General features: G+C 39.8%; 1 protein-coding gene across 1 annotated transcript in view; it reads right to left on the bottom strand.

The window, feature by feature from the left end:
* Trappc3l (trafficking protein particle complex 3 like) overlaps window positions 1–12,560 on the bottom strand; it is a 52,069-nt gene extending 39,509 nt beyond the window's left edge. Inside the window, exons 1-3 of the mRNA XM_008852190.2 lie at window positions 12,519–12,560; window positions 8,693–8,790; window positions 3,274–3,373 (exon numbers count right to left, since the gene is read on the bottom strand). Coding sequence (XP_008850412.2) covers window positions 3,274–3,373; window positions 8,693–8,790; window positions 12,519–12,560 — 240 coding nt within the window. The remainder of the gene's footprint in view (window positions 1–3,273; window positions 3,374–8,692; window positions 8,791–12,518) is intronic.
* Window positions 12,561–17,567: the final 5,007 nt, after the last annotated feature.

Raw genomic sequence — 17,567 nt, 5'->3', positions numbered from 1 at the left:
AAGTACCAAGTAATAAGTCCTGGCTTAGGCCCCAAGTATATACTGTAGTTCATACAGAACAGTTGCTTTAGTTTATCTGCTTTGTATTCTTCCCCTGGCTAATAAGTCACAGAGGATATCTCCCCAGAGGAGCACCAGTGACAAGAAATTTTCATGTGAGACTTTTCAGTTGTCTTAGGCACTTCTAAGAGTAATTTTTACGAGGTATCTCCTAGGAGTTCTTTTGAGGACAATATTGATTAGAAACAAAAAGTTATTTCTTTTTGTTTTGTTTAGTTTTGAGACAGGGTCTCACTCTACAGCACAAGCTGGCTTCCATATTTCTGTATAACCCAGGTTGGTCTTGAACTCACATTAGCCCTGCCTCAGTCTCCCACATGCTAGGATTACAGGTTTCTGCCACTTCACTGAAAGTCCTTAACTGGGTTTCTTCTTCTGCTAGAGAAGCCTGGTTTCCTTCTGTTTCTTTAATTTAAATGAATAGTTGAAATTACCACTTCCAGATCCACAGTCAAGAACAACAGCCAGAGGGAATCAGAGTCCTCTGGGCCTCTGTACCACTCTGACAGGAGGGAGGCAGTACGACAGGCAGCTCTGTTCCCCAGGCTGAGGGAATTTACAGGACCGAGTAGATTTCAGATGAGCGCTTGTCTTTCAGTGTTTCAGGATCTTACTTATATTCTGCCAATATATATGGAAAGGGACTTCTTTTTTTAAAAAAACCTGTATGTATGTTAAAATCACTGTGTTATCATACCTGGATTCCAATTTCAGCTTCATGATTTACTAATCACAAAATACTAAAAGCATTAATATAAATAAGTAGAAATATCTTTCATTTGGAAAGTGTTTTTGAAAGTATGTGTTGTTGTATAAAGTGTTATTCAATTTCATCACATTCTTCCTGGAACTCGGTTTCTTTATTTGCCAGGCAGTGATAACCAACTCCTGCTCTGCCTACTGCAGACAGACCCTCTGACAAAATGGCAGTAACTGTATTGGAGTCACAAAGCATTGTGTGGTGTGTAAAAGCCACTCATGTGAAGAGTCAGTTTGACCACGTGTATAAATATTAAGAATCAGGGAAGAGAAGAAAGATGAAACGGACAATAGGTGTGTTGTGTGTACTGGATGGAGCATCATATCAGGACCTTCTAAATAGCTTTATGCTTGCATGCTTTCTGAGTCACAAACTGACAACACTAACTGATAACCATAGGCCTGTGATTAAATCAGGAAGCCAGCTAAAGATGTGTTTCACAGATTTATTTCTAAGAAAGTTGAGCTACCTTTGGATGCTTCCAAGTTGTATTCCACACTTCCGGACTGTCCGTGTAAGGTCACAGAGGACAGGCGTCTACAGGAAGCTTTACTTTTCTCTTGGAAAAATATTGCTGGGGAATGACCACAACAATCTTCTGTGACACTGTCCCCTTCCATGTGCCGCCTATGACCGCATTTGGACCTGGTTTGGGACATGCCTGCTCTAAAGCTGCCTGTTTCACTCTTCTGTTTACCTTCACGAAAGACTTAAAAAAATATTTGAGCTGCTGGGGGGAGGCAGAGGAACTGCTGCAAAATAAACAAAAACCCCAGGCTGAAGGAAATTGACAGTCAGAGCCTGAGGCTGAGAAGCAAGCAGCAGCCTGCAACCATCTCCATAGCAACAGGAAACAGGAACCTGTTTAACAAGTCAAATGTCTGTTTCACTACCTGTTGGCCTAGGTAGAGACCTGCAGACCTGATGATGAACTTTTGACAACTCTTCCGCCTCCCCGACCACGGTTGAAAGCTCTTCTCTGATTGGTGTCATTTTTTCACCTTCTTTGCATACTCACATTCAACCAATCAGGGTCAGTCCCCTGTAAAGAGGCACTTTGGGGTTTTCAAGAATAGAATCATCTCATTTGCAGGACAGGAAGGGAAGGAAGACTGCAGAGCCCTGCTACTAGCTCAGCCTGGGGCACTGTCCCTGACACTCCTGCTCTCTTCAAAGAAGCAGAAGACCTCAGGGTCCACCTCCCAGCTGACTTGCCCATTGCTCACCCAAGAAGGAAGACTGCCTTCCAGATTCACTGGAGGCTCACTGCACCTGTGTCTTTCTCCCTCAATCAGGGAGCCTCCTGAGGCTCCCACTGCTCAAACTTATGGGCAGGGGAGCCTGTTCCTATGCTCCAATTGGTGACCTGCTTTCTGCAGACTTGCTTGGCAAAGGACTTCTTTCAGTTGGCACCCTGAAGCCCTCCAAAAGTTTTCAAGCTGTATACTTGCTGACAAGCTCTAGGCTGGCACCCAAAGCCTGCTGAGAGTACGTAGCTGTCACACCCATAAACTCTCTCATTTGGCATCCTGCTGCTGCTGCTGCTGGTGGTGGTCTCAGAATTTTTGCTTTCCCATTTAAATTGATACCTAAGTTCCCCCTTGCTTCTCCTTCACCCTCTGCCCACTATATTCTTAGAGGGAGGGTGGAACAAGAACTCAGCAGGAGACCAACTATCGGCTTCCTGTGTGTGTGTGTGTGTGTGTGTGTGTGTGTGTGTGTGTGTGGAGGGGGGTATATGTATGAATTTATGTTCAAGTTTATAGAAGCCAGAGGTTAACATCTGGTGTCTTCTTCAATCTCTCTGCATCTTAGTTTTGAGACAGGGTCTCTCACTGAACCCAGAGGTCACTAATTGGATAGGCTGCGTGGCCAGTGAGTTCTAAGGATCTCCCTGTCTGCATACCCCTTGCCTCAGGACTAGGGTTACAGATATATGCTTTTTATGAGGGTGCTGCAGATCCAATCTCAGGTCCTCATGCTTCTGCACAGGCACTTTACCAACTGAGCCATCTCCCCAGACTCCTGCAAAACATTGTTCCTAGTGTGACACGTACACTCTATATACATATACCACTAAATCAGTCTGGGAGCATTTGTCTTTCAGTTCGTAATAGTTTTATCTCTGTGTGGAAACAAAAGCTTTTCAATCACAATCCCCTCTCTCAACACCTAGCAACATTTGCAGATGAAACCTCTCTCATCAGAACTGAAAACTACCAAACTGGTTAAGAATCAAAGCAGAATTTTTTGGTTTTTTGTTTGTTTCAGAGTCTCATGTAGCTCAGGCTGGCCTGGAACTTACTATTCAGCTCAGATAGACCTGAAACTCACAACCCTCTTGCTTCAGCCCTCCAAGTACAGGGGATTACAGGGATTATAAATGTGTATCATCGTGCTTGGCAGAGTCAAAGTTTTTCAAGACATATTGACAAAGTCAAAAATGCATTTACCTGGGCAATTATATCTACAATTTCTGAATAGCTGTGGCATCTTCTCACACAGGATCGAGCTAAGAAGTCTTCCACCAGCCGCGTCCCAATACCATATCCCCTGTGGATGAAGGAAAAGCATGATTTGCTCAGTAGATAACACACTAAACCAAATGTGACAGGTCAAATTGTTTCAGGCAGTGGTTTTCGTGTGTATTCTGCAGACCACTGAAGCAGAGTGCAGCACATCCAGAAAATACTAACTGATCTCTGCAAGCAGCGATGTCTGACGAGTTGAGACTGCCCCAAACGGGACTCTGTAAATTACACTTAAAGAAGAATGGTGCCTGCAGCCTAGCAGTTCCAATAATTGGCTGCTGGCATAAACAGAGTAAAGCCTTGCTAACTTTGCTGCTGCAGGTGTGTTACCTGGGTGCTCAGTCTTCTCTTAGCACAGTTATCATGGCAGGGAGCTGACATTTACAAAATGAGCTGGGGAAGGACGAAAGAGAAGGGAACAGAAAAATATTCTTTGGTTGCCAGTAAAGGTTTCAGCAGTTATGATTCTTTCTTTAGTTTATAGTGTGTGTGTGTGTGTGTGTGTGTGTGTGTGTGTGTGTGTGTGTGTCTGTGTGTCTGTGTGTGTGTGTCTGTGTGCAGGAGTGGGCAGAAAACTCATTTTTCATACCATGGAGACTGAAATGGTGGTTTAGGCGAAGGTGAATCCATCACCTAACTTCACCCAAGCAGGCAGCTCTAGCAGTAGCCGAACTGCATTCTGAAAGCCTTTATTGAGACAGCCTACCATAAGTAAGTGGCAAAAATGGCCCAGCAGCCTCCTTAGACAAAGCACCTTGAGAAACCAAGTTTCTAAGGATACAAATAAATGTCAGAGTCTCTGCCTTATAAGAGCTTAAAACCCAGGTGAGGACATTCTAGGTACCCACGGGATTTTACTTTTACTAAACCACTTCTCCAAAAAATTGGCCTTTACTGTCACAGTCATATATACATAGACAAGTGAAGTAATTTAGATTGAGCAACAGAGACTCTAAGAAAGTGAAGGTGTTGGAGGTTTTGGGGCAATAATTGTTCCTCAGGGCCTAAAAAGAAGGGAGAGCTATGGTAGCTTGGCAGTTATGGTGAAACAGATTTGATGTCAGAGTACTTATTAATGCATTAAGTCTACTGAGATGCTCTGCTTATTAAGAAAGGACATCTACTTTAAAAGTTTTTAAATTTCCTAGTACTTCCTAATTATCATTGTGTGTAGCTATTGGCTCAGCCACTGGGAACAGGGATGGGAAGCCAGAATGTTGTGAGCAATGCGCATACTGTATATATACAGTAATATATATATGTGTGTGTGTGTGTGTGTCTTCCATAAAAGGGCATGTTTCTACAAAGTAGATATTTACATATCAAATTAAAATTAAAATGTAAGATACTTTCAGAAGCTATTAAAGAAATTTAAAAATTCAAATATGAAATATTTTCTTAAGTAAGGCCTTCCTACAGCCTCTCAAAATTTATTATTTGACTAATATTAATTTAATAATTTAAACTATGCATTCAATTAGCTCATCAAATTTATTTTTAATCAAATAAGGGATCTTCTTCATTTTGTACAACTATTCTACAAAATGATACATATTATTATAAGTCAAATAAAATGGAGTAACTTCTGGAAATATTACATCAGATATAGGCACCCTAAGTGTAAAAGGATTTTTATCAGCTCTCACAGTTACAGGTAGAAAGCCCAGCTGAAGAAGTACTGAAGAGGCCACAGGTGGACAGTCAGAACATGTCCTTCTTTGAAAATACTCCTATCAACAAATGTAACAAAATGAAACTGTGTGTACTACAACCAAAATGATTTTCAAAGCAGAAGAGTATAAGCACAAGAAAATAAAAGAAGAAAACCAAGGAGTTAGAACAATCAAATTTCCCTTTGTGTTGACTTTTCTGTGTTTATAGAAAAATACAATTGCCCACTTTAAAATTTTTTCTTTTGATTTTTGTTTATGTGTATGAGTGTTTTGCCTGCATTCATGTAAGTGCACCTTTGTCATACAATGCCTATAGAGGCCAGAAAGGGCATTGATACCTGGAACTGGAGTTACAGAGAGTGATTAGCTGCCATGTAGGTGCTGCGAACTGAACTCTGGTACTCTGGAAGAGCAGCCAGTGCTCTTTACCAATAAGACATCTCTCCAGTCCAACAATGACCCCCTTTTAAAGTGGGCTAAATTTCCCCTTCCTCCTATGTAAGCAAATCTTTCAGCTAGTACATATTTTCCAGTCATTGCTCTGCTACAGTCCTTTTCAGGGTTCATCATTAAGAGCTTAAAAATGACTGGAGGTGGAACAGTTTACAGTGAGAGGAAGCAGGGAGATGGGGGAAAGGAAGGGTGTGGTGGATGGTCAACAAAACTAATGATAGGTGAAAAATTCCTAAGGACATCTGATACTTGATAAGATAACCAAAACCAAAATTAAGGGGCTGGAGAGACGGTTCAGCAGTTAAGAGCACTACTGCTCTTCCAGTGGACCTGAGTTTGAGTCTCAGCACCCACATGATGATCCACACGATGATAAACAACCATCTGGAACCCCAATTCCAGGCGACCCGATGCCCTCTTCTGGCCTCCATGGTCTTTGCATGACATGACATGGATGCATTTACATACGTGCAGACAAAACACTCATACACATAATAAGTAAGTAAGTAAATAAATAAATAAATAATAAAATTAGGGGATGGGGAAATGACTTAGCCAATAAAGAGCCTGCTATCCAAGTATGAGGATCTGAATTCAGATGCCCAGCACCTATGTAAAAGCCAGGCACTGTGGCATATGTCTGCAGCCCTATCACTGGGGAGTTGGGAGAGAAGGCAGGCAGATTCCTGAATCTTGATGGCCAGTCAGTCTAGCCAATCAGAGAGACTCGGTTTCAACAAAATTTAAGTGAAGGGCTGGCATAATGATTCAGCAGGTAGAGAGGTGCTGTGTAGATGACCTGTGCTCGTTCCACCCCCAGATCCCACTAGGTAGCAGGACTGAATTGACTCTTGAGGTTTGTCCTCTTACGTCCACACACATACTAAGGAACACACCAAATGAATAAGGTAGAGAGTGGTTGAAGAAGACACCGGATGTTGACCTTTTGCCTCCACATGTAGGTGAACATACATGAATACACACATAACATACACTAAACACACACACAAATAAAAAGTAGTTTTAAAATATAAATAAAATTTAAAAGAATTTGAATAGATGTACCCTGTGTGGGTGGATAAAGTTGCTCCCAGAAGCCATGGGTTATTAAAGAAAACCTCAATGCTTAGGTGAGCTACCTTGTAGGGAAGTTGTTGGTACAGGAGCCCCTGGAGGTCCCTAAAACTGTACAAGCAATTGTTACAAGGATTGCTAAAAGCAATTCGACCGAAACTAGATTGTAAGACCCTATTGCTGAAGACACCACATATCATGGTTGCAGGACATAAAGAAATCAAACTGGAATTGCCCTAGAAGGTTCTTCCCTATTGACAACCCTCATAGTACCAAAGGTCCTATGCAGACTGCTGGGGAAGAATTCTTATTAACAGTCTTGCTCAGATATAGGCCCTGTGTGCAACGATACTTACCAGCCAGATGAGCACACTGGTGATATAGTGGCAAGTCTGTTGGGGGTAACCAACCACTTTCTAACTGGGCTTGATGCCCTCTCCACATGAGGGAACTCTGTGTGGTACTGTAAACCTGGTCAGAAGCCCATGGCTAGAGAGGTTCTTAGGCTGTAGTGAGAAAGTTGCTGCTGTTTTACTAAATAGACATGATGTACACCTCAAACTTCTTTCTCAATAACTATGTTTATGCCCGTAGAATAGTGTATTGTCAGCTTTTGTCAGAGAAACTTCTTTCTGCAGCGCTTAACAGTGACTACAGAGATTCATTCAAAATACCGAGAACAAATGATGACTGAATGCCCAGGCAAAAGTGAAACATCTACAAGCACCCCTTACAAGGTTCAGTGAACATTGAAGAAGGGGCAGGGAGAATGTAAGAGCCAGAGAAGGGGGTAGGAGGGATGGAACACTGACTTCTGGGCATGACATGGCTGCTGCCCTCTTGCACTCACAGTAGCTGTGATTCACCTGCACAAGGTCTATACAAGATTGGGCCCATCAATATCCTGTCATGAAAGGGGGAGGGATTCACTGAGTATCACTCCTCTCTCAGGATTTACATGCAGTTAATTGTTCATGGAGGATAGAGAGACATTTTGTTCAGTGTTATAGCCATTGGCAAGTGGCCCATGCTCCTGCAGGAAACTCTAATGAAACTCATTAGGTTAAAAAAATGCATGAAATTAGAAGAGACAAGGGATTAGTGTACTCTGTGTGGGCGGATAAAGCTGCTGAAAGGGCAAGAGAAGATAGTGTATGTGTATGTGTGTGTGTGTGTGTGTGTGTGTGTGTATGATTAAAATACATTATGTGGAGGGATGGAAATATCATAATGATGTGTAATTATGTGTAATAAATGTTAATAAAAACATTTAAAAAGGAAAAAAAGATGTTAAAATAGTGATGGATACTTCATTGAATTAAAATTTGATGATCATAAATTATTTTGAGGAAATTTTAAGGTTGAATTTGAGCAGGAGGAATCTCCATTATAAAGACAAGGAGAATGGGCTTTAATTTAATAAGGAATGAAATTTTCTATTTAATATATTTTAAAGCAACTTATAATAATGGTATAAACATTTAGGCAATAAAATACTATATAAGAAAAAGAAAAATCTCCCTTTAATATAATTCTGTAGTCCAATCTTTTTAGGCAACTACCATTGGGTATTTTGTTTTTTTCATTTTCTGAATAGACTTCAGTAGATGGCCTACACTTATGCAAGTAAATGCACATAAAGAGCTGTGAAAATTAGGAATCAGACCGGCCATCCCATTGTCTTGTTCAAAGAACAACTTTCATCACATCATTGCTTATATGTGACTAATAAATACTTATCAATCTAAAAAGAGAGAGCACTCTACACTTGATATAAATAGGAAAAAGTTCCTTCCTATTATTTTATTCTGAGGGCTAAAAAATTATGTTCTCCTGGGTGTGATAGAGCACGCCTTTAATCCCAGCACTCAGGAGACAGAGGCAGGTGGATCTCTGTAAGCTCGAGATCAGCCTGGTCTACATAGTGAGTTCCAGGTTAGCTAAGGATATAGGGAGACCCTGTCTCAAAGAGACCAAAATAAACAAACAACAACAAAAAAGAAATTATGTTCAGTTTTCAGACGTGTTTCATGGAACTAAAACAACTGGTGAAATGGAGCAAGTCATTAGAAACAGGAAAATGCAAGTGATTTTAAGAAGCAATGACCTTCCACAGGAACAAGTGTAAGATTTAAACTTACATTTTATCTAGGTATTTGTTCACATCTTCATCTTTTTCATAATCCTTACATAGTTGGGCAACCAGAGCTCCATAGGTGAGTACGAAAAGATCTTTGTTCTGTAGGAAAAACATGGATGGTTTTATGTTACAGGAGTTATGACAATATATTATCATATTTATTTTTTTAAATCTATGGGTTGGAATCAACCTCAGAGATGGTTCATTTTTTTCCCACTCTCCTATTACTGCAGTAATGTCACTCTTAAGACATCCTACTTACATTTGGATATGTTGCTAGGGCTAGGAGAAGAGCTTCATGATAAATTTTCCAATTTTAGAACATCTTTCTGTGCATTTGTGTACAAATATATTATATACCCTGATATGTATTTTCATGGAGGAAGATACTTTAAAATAGCTGATTTCAAGGGCTGAGTGTGAGGGCACATGCCTTTAATCTCAGCACTCGGGAGGTAGAGTTGGGCAGGTCTCTGTGAGACAGAGGCCATCCTGGTCTACACAGCAAATTCTGGGTTAACTGGGACTACAGGGAAATTGTTTCAAAAGGAAAAAAAAAGCTCATTTCTAATGCAAATTCTCTTAGGCTAGAGAGATGGCTTGGTGGTTAAGAGCACTAACTGCTCTTGCAGAGGACCCAGGTTTGGTTCCCAGCACCCACATGTTAGCTAACAGCCATCTGTAACTCCAGTTCCATAGGATCTGATGTCCCCTTCTGGCCTCTGTGGGCACTGTATGCACATGGTGCACTTACATACAGGCAAAACATACACATAATTTTTTTTTTAATCAAATGTAACCTCTCATCGTTCTGGGTTGGCTTGTGATTGACACTGACTGTTTTCAGTTGGAAGGAATAGCTGTGTGAGACTTCTCATAAGTATGCACTACTTTTTACAAGATCTGCCTTCAGGATGATCTCAACTACAGCATTTGTGGGAATTAGTTTTTTTTTTTTTTTTAAAGAAAAATTAAAGGAGAATTTTAGAGGAACTAGATAAAAACATTAGTTACTTCTGTGTAGATCTCCAAGATGCATTCCATTTTTAGAGTGAACTACAAGCAAGAATTAAAACAGGACAATTTAAGCTTCATTTAGTAAAGAGAGGTTGAAAATAAAGGAAACAGAAAACATAAAGTTTGCTCAACCCATTTAAAAAAGTCTACGTTTTGCTCTTGCCAGTCAAGTGTTGCCCAAGAAAGGGAAGCAGACCAGGAGGGAATGTATTCCATACTGCTCATCCTGCAGGGAGAATGAGTCTTCAGAGGACAGCACAAACACTTGGCCCCTTTACTTGCCAGAGCCAGAAATACCTCATCAACCATAGGCATCCTCAGAGCCAGACCTCACCGCTCTAGACCTCCTCAGCTCCAGACCTCACCACTCTAGACCTCCTCAGCTCCAGACCTCACCACTCTAGACCTCCTCAGCTCCAGACAGCACTTATCACAGAGGTTCATGTTTGGAGGAAAGGAGCTGTTTGGAGTAGAAGTGAATAGAAGAGGGAGGTAGCAAGTGGAACTACTACCAAAAATAATCTCATTTTGCACGTAATACTAGATTCCTGTGAGAAGTCAATTGTGAATTACAGATTAGAAGAGGGATCTTTACCTCTATAATCAGGTGTCTTAGGTAGCTTCATGTGTAGGGGAAGAAAAGACTTGATAAAATGCTGGATTTATTTTTAAAGTATGGTCAGGAATGGCTTTTAAAAACAACAAAATTAAAGCTGGGCATGGTAGACACGCCTTTAGTCACAGCACTCTGGAGGCAGAGGCAGGAGGATCTCTGTGAGTTCAAGGCCAGCCTGGTCTACATAGTGGGTTCCAGGCCAGCTGGGGCTACAGGGAGACCATCTCAAAACAAACAAACAAACAAACAAACAAACAACCCAAAAACCCAAATAACAAATAAAAAATACAAATAGTTTATTCAACAAAATAACTTCTATAAAATGATAAATTTTGATGCAAATAACTCCAAAGTTGGCTAAATGCCTCAGTGTCACCTTGGGGGACATCTAAATGAGGTATATGATTTTATATCATGAAAAATATATCTCTTTAGTAAGGTAGAATATTTATTATCACTAAATAAATTTTTAAAGGAATAGAATCTAAATGTTAGCCTGGTATATATGGCCATAATTTTTGTAAAAAAACAGAAATCAAAATGTCATAAATGTATATTGAATAGGTGTTATGTTATATATTAATTGGTATTCTAGTAATATAGGTAATTCAGGTAGAAGAAAATAACATATTAATGTTTTTGCTAGGAAATAAGGAATGTAAGGAAGAATAATGTGAACAAGAATAATGTTAAACCTGACAGTGTCACATGTATTCACTTTTATTTCTGTTATTAAGAACCTCATGAATCACAACAAATGTTTACAAATTATAAATGAAATTTCAACCTAACATATAAGAACACATAGCATAAATCAAAGAATCAATAAGCACCAATGATATAGCACAGAAATAAATGCAAGAGAGAGAGAGAGAGAGAGAGAGAGAGAATGTGTTTGCCACTACCAATATAAGAATTTGAAAAAGAAAGAGAAGAAATTGTGCCCTATTTACCACAGCCTGAGCATTGTGCCCATTTTGAATTAAAGCCAAGGTTAAATAATGGAATTCCCTCTTTTTTTCTCACAGATTCTGCTAGTATATACTGAAACATGCTTACTTCTGCCTGAGTTTCAAGTTCAATTTTTATAAAAGTCCATTTCTTCATTCTGCCTCATGACCAAATGTTGCACTTTGAATGACATATCCATGTGGATCTCAAATCTATACTACAGATCCCAAGTAATATCAACAGGACCTTAGCTACATGATTTTTAATACAATAAAACCAATCATTTTCACATATGAAAAAAAAATAATTCTAGTATTTATTCCCAGTGGTTTTGGGTACATCAGTATAAAAAGGATTTAACTGATATACAAAGTGTGTGTGTGTGTGTGTGTGTGTGTGTGTGTGTGTGTGTGTTGTATAGATAGTGATTTAGGTACAATAAGAATTATATATTACATATTTTTGACATTTCAGTACTCGACGGTAAAACAGCTCAAGGTCCCAGAGTGCCAGACCAGATACTTGCAGACATATCCAACTGTGGTGTGCCAGTTAATTGCCATAACTTGAGAACACAATGCTGAAATTATTTAATTACAGCCAATGTCTATCAGTCCCCTGAAATAATTAATACAGCTTTAAACTTAACCATGCATTTTTCCATTTGTAATATCTGAATTACTTAAACTACAATGAGAGGATTAAAAAACAGTATTTATCCAAATCAAATATGCCCAAAAAGTTTTAAAAGTAATGAAATTCGGAAAAATAGAGCAGTAGCACGATGAAATATTAACACAGCTACCACTAGGACATATGTTTTCAATGGTAATCTTTTGATTCCTAGTTTTTGGATGATCTTATTCCTTTTTAATTTTATATACACAATTGACTATACATTTCATCTACTGTTTATTGCAACATGAAATACAAAGAATTGCTTAATGTTTTCATAGAGACAAAAGGAAAATTTGATACCTATATTCCTGTAATCAATCAGAAAGGAAGACCCTAAATTCTGTATAAAAAGCAATTATTCTGTTATACTATAATAATTGTAATAGTAGTTACATTATCATTGTAACAATTCGCAGTAGCATCGTTCATGAGCCACTCCTCTGAAGTCGCTTCATTTCACTGAAACATTCCACTTGTAGCATCATTTTTCAAAATAAATAAATAAGCCACTCAAGTAAACATTTTCTATGAAGCAGAAGAAAGCCTCTTTAGGAAAAGGTCTTACAATTTTATGATACTCTGGTCTTCTGTGTGCAGGCCGAGACATCATCCCTAGTTGAAGAACGTGATCTTTACCTTCTTTTCTTCTGTCTATGCCTTAGAGGCTCATCAGTCCCTTTGCCTTTTGCTTTTGCAAGCTCCCCCTTGCTTTGAGACAGGAGTGATGCTTTTCCCTCTACTGCCTTTGCTCTTTGCTGAACTGAAGGAAAGAAAACAAAAAATCAGGAGCAAAGCTATCTTGTTCCTACTGAACCTGCCACTGATCAAGTAACTGCTTTCCTTGTGATCCTAGCCCATAAAAGCTCACAGTGTGAAGCACCAAGACACTAAAAATTCTCTAGCCCCAGGGAATTCAAGAGTGGTGTTTTGTTTTCATGCCAAGGCAGTGTTTTGAAATCACAAACAGAAGCATTCACAATCCAAGATAGATCTAAATGTTAGCATTATTCAGTCTTGTATTGATTGTCCTATGAATTAGAGAGACAGGATCAGCAATCTGTAGGCACTAAATCCTGGGTTTAAGCCTGATCAACAACTCAAATAAGTTTCACATTGTTCTCACAACACTGCCCCCCCCATTTTGTGTGATTATAACATTTAAATATATCTAGCATCCTTTAAAAAAACCCTTTTCATAAGCAGCAACCAGCATTTGTAAGGGGTGTTAGAACAAATGATATTTTCTTACAGAACTGTTGATCATAATGGGTGTGCTTACAGTTTAATAATGTATAATGATTCTGGCAGGAGAAAGGAAACTCTTAGCTTTCTTTTGATAGCTCCTGAGCTATTGAAGGCTCTCTTTATTTATACAGAAGTATAGATATTTAAAGTTCAAGGAAGAAGTCTCATCTTGAAAACCACAGGGTGTGGAAGTTCAAAGCCAGTCTAGAATAGAAGCAGAGCTCAGTCTCAAGTAGTCTTCTTGCAGCCTAGACTACAAGCCCTATTGGCTGGCATGTTCTTCCTAAAGTGAAATCTGGGGTGCACTTTGAAGAGTGTGGCACAGTTGAAAGAGCCTAGGAGGGTTGGGAAGGCTCAGATTAAGTTATAGTTCTGCTGATTACTGGCTGTGTGGCCTTGGGCAAGCCATTTTATTGCTCTATGGCTCAGTTTCCACATCTCCAAAATGGAAACAGTAATACCCACATCACAAAATAATTGTGAGTATCAAAGACATTATACACTCTACAAAATACATTATGATGCACTGTATAAAAACTAATTACCACACGCTGTCCTTACAAGTGAATGTATTGAAGGGATTCTGTACTACTTGATGCATTTCTGGAAGTGGCTAGGTTCTATGACACCACGGTCTCAGGAAAATCAGTTCTGCTGGGTTGTGGGGTATGAAGGACTTCTTAGGGGAAGACTAATAAGTTATATTTATATAGACTTCAGCTTCCAATCTGGTTTTCACTGTATCTCATTTTAGTTCAGCTATACTCAGTGAAATAGTCAGTATGGTAATCTTTGCTATTTTATAAAATAGGAATGTAAAAACAGAAAAGCTAAGAAATTTCAATGCTATCTGAACAGAAGGGAACAAACACAGCTACATTCACAGATTCCACGCCCCCTTTCTGTTGGACACATTCTAATATGTTTGATCAAAACATTTATAGATAGACACAAAGTAACTATGAATGCACAGTTGACAGCATTTTGCCCATTGGGGGCAATTTGGGGTTCAAGGTAAGAGATCCTTGGGAATAAGAGGAAAAAGTATGTGTGCTTGGAGAAGTGGAAGGGGTACCAGAGTGGATAACACTCTCTGATAATGCCTGTGATATGGTCACCTCGAGGCCCCTGCAACACTGCAAAGTGCCATGGGTGCCTTAGAAAAGGTGAGCTCTTCCTCCAGACTGGCTCTTTGCTAACCAACAAGCCTCGCCCTGGGACTCAGGGCTGGAGGAAGTAGCAGAGTCCTTGATAGGTACAAGGCATCCAGCCTGGGTAAACAAAGCTGTGGTCACTGTCACTTGGACACTGGCTTGCTGGTTTTCAGACTGAAACTCAGTGGCCTTCAACCCTTTTTAGGAGCTGAGTGAACCCTGTGTTTCCCAGGGTTTCCCAGGGTTTTTTATGCAAAACCATCCCTCACTTAAAAAGAAGAAAGTACAGATTTGTGCTTCAGAAGGCAAATGGTCTAAAATGTTTGCTCTGGCATTAAAGTAGGAAGGAGAATCATTTCCAAAAATGCACTGATGGTTTTGCACTTTTACTAAGAGCCTTCCGGCTGGCTAGGATTGAATTGGGAGCCGGGGTTAGGAGAAAAAAGCATTCTTCAATGTCATCAAATTTACCCAGCTGTTAGCCACTCCAAATAAATGGTGGCCTGGACCACTCTCTTACACATATCCTTTGGGAGGTAGCTAGGCGACTGAGTAGAGACTTGGGAAGAGTTTGAGGGAAAACAGCCACTTCCAGCTGCTGTTGCATCTGTCTAAAGGCTTGTTTTCTTTTTATAAATCTTTTTATTTGGGGCTGGGGAGGTAATTCGGTGTGTAATAGAGCTTGCTGTGGAAGCAGGAGGACCTGGGTTCAAATTCCTAGCACTCACATGCCTGTAACCCCAGCACTGGCAGGCAGAGACAGGCAGATCTTACTAGCTTGCTGGTCAGCTGGCTTAGTTGAAAAGGCAACCTTCAGGTTCAAGGAAAAACCCTGTCTCAAAAACAAGTGGAAAAGTAATAGAGGAAGACACTTGATGTCCTTGTCTGGCCTCCACATACGTATATATAGGTGAGCACGTGTGTGTGCGCATACACACACATAGACACACACATCTTTTGTTTGTTTTAATCTGATTTCCTTATATAAAATTAATGTGTTAATCACTCTGTAACCTCATCCCTAGTGCTCAGGTCTGATTTTCCTGACCATATGTTAGCTTGTGCTCAGTGAGAAAGCTTGTGCTGTGTCCCTCTGAATAGACATTTGATGACTATTTATGGGACAGATAGCACAGCCTAGCTTTAACTGGGAGACAGTTTGGCTGGAAAACCTGCTGTGGTCTGAATCTTCCCATATGTGTGCACAGAAACTCAGTCACCACTGTACTAGTGATAAGAGGTAAGGTCCTTTGCGAAGTGATTACGTCACAATCATAGAACTCATAAAAGGGCCGAGGGAACTAGCTTAGGACTCTTCCTTTGCTGTTTTACCATGTGATGATCAGCCACAGGATGCCATTTTGGAGGAATGAAATGGGCTTTACCACATTGATGTTGGGATATTAATCCTGGACTTCCAAGCTCCAGAATTATAACAAATTAATTCTGCTCTTTATAAATTACCTAATTTCAGTTATTTTGCTATAGCACCATAAAGAGAGTAAGACAAAGCCCAAAAGAAAATTCATAATTCATACAAATAACAAGCCCCAGTCATTGACAAGTCATACATTATCCTGTAGATAGAATGATTCATTTTTATCAATCTTTTATCAATGAAAAGTGAAATTATGAAATTTATGGGAAAATGGATGGAAATGAACTCAGGCCCAGAAAGACAAACACTGAATGTTCTTTTCATATGTGGATCTTAGCTTCTGATTTCTATACAGGTGTATTTATGAGAGAGTGAGTACTGAGGCTTCAAAGACAGGTAGGGAGGCTAACAGAACACACGTGACATTAAAGTGAAAGGGGAACATTGACAGGGAAAAGTTCAAATGGGATAGAGGGAGAAAGATGGGGGAAGGGAGGGTCAACCAAAACTAAGCATGTATGAAAATGCCATAAAGAAACCTGCAACTGACTGTGGTGGCCCAGGCCTTTAATCCCAGCAATCGGGAGGCAGAAGCAGGTGGATCTCTGTGAGTTCCAGGCCAGCCAGGGCTACAAAGTGAGGTCCTGTCTCCAAAAAAAAGCCCTGCAAAAAATACTTCTGTTAGGTGGGCATGGTGGCGCACGCCTTTAATCCCAGCACTCGGTCAGCCTGGTCTACATAGTGAGTTCCAGGACAGCTGGGGCTACAGGGAGACCCTGTCTCAAAAAGACCAAAAACCCCCGCAAAACAAAAAAAACTTTTGTCAACAGCTCTTTAAGCTGCCCCTTCAACAGTGGTTATCTAATCAGTCAGTGCTCTCTCCTTTTTTACATAGTTCCCAGGAGGAATGATCTATAATTTCCTTGCCCACTTCCTCTTTTACAGGTACTGTAACGAATGGATTTTAAAATATGAAATATTACATACAAGGAAGGATGTAGCACTCACTACCAAGCTTTTCTGTATGTGCTTCAGGCTTTGTTTTAAGCAATAATGTAGGGCCGAACCGACTGAAATAGCCGGAACCCTCTTAACCTTATTTTTCTTTCCTGCTTAGTTGTGACCACTCCGTAGACCCTGATACTTATCATTCATAGGCATGTTTCAGAGCTCCATGAATGTTACTATCAATAAAATACGTGATAGTACTGACAACTTTATATTACAATGGTGTCCTACTGTGTGCACCCCACAACCTGAGTTTTGTTTTTTTTTCCCTCAAAGTTATTTGGTAAGGGTTATCCTGCCACTGAGATAATTTATTTGCACTGATTTATGTCATGGGTCAGTAAATGTGATTGTAAAGGACCAGATAGCATATAATTCATGTTTTTCAGCAATAAGGATTCTGTCATAACAATTCCATCTTGGTACAGTACAAAGCAGTTATCTTAAGTAGCAGACATGGCTTATGTCCAAATAAATCTTTATTTTATTTATTTTATATTTGTAAACACAGAAATTTGAATTTCATTTAGTTTTCATGTCACATTATTTTAATTTTTTTAAGTTTAAGTTTTAAATTTCCTACATGAATATTGCATTTATATCACTCCCACCCCACCCTCTCCTACCTCAAACTCCTCCCACATCCCCCACCACTTCCTCTCAACTTATGATCTCTTCCTTTATTAATACTGTTACACACACACACACACACACACACACACATAATGTACTGATCACTTTCAGAGGTGCTCTTGTGTGCATGTGTTATTGCTGACCACTTGGAATTGGATAACCCATCAGGGAGCTTAACCCTGGAAAAAACTGATTC

This window comes from Nannospalax galili, unplaced genomic scaffold (assembly GCF_000622305.1).
Source record: "Nannospalax galili isolate Female #2095 unplaced genomic scaffold, S.galili_v1.0 scaffold546, whole genome shotgun sequence".
In the NCBI taxonomy this organism is placed as follows: Eukaryota; Metazoa; Chordata; class Mammalia; order Rodentia; family Spalacidae; genus Nannospalax; species Nannospalax galili.
Note: the sequence above shows the minus strand (reverse complement) of the source record. Positions and strands in the feature narration are given on the sequence as shown.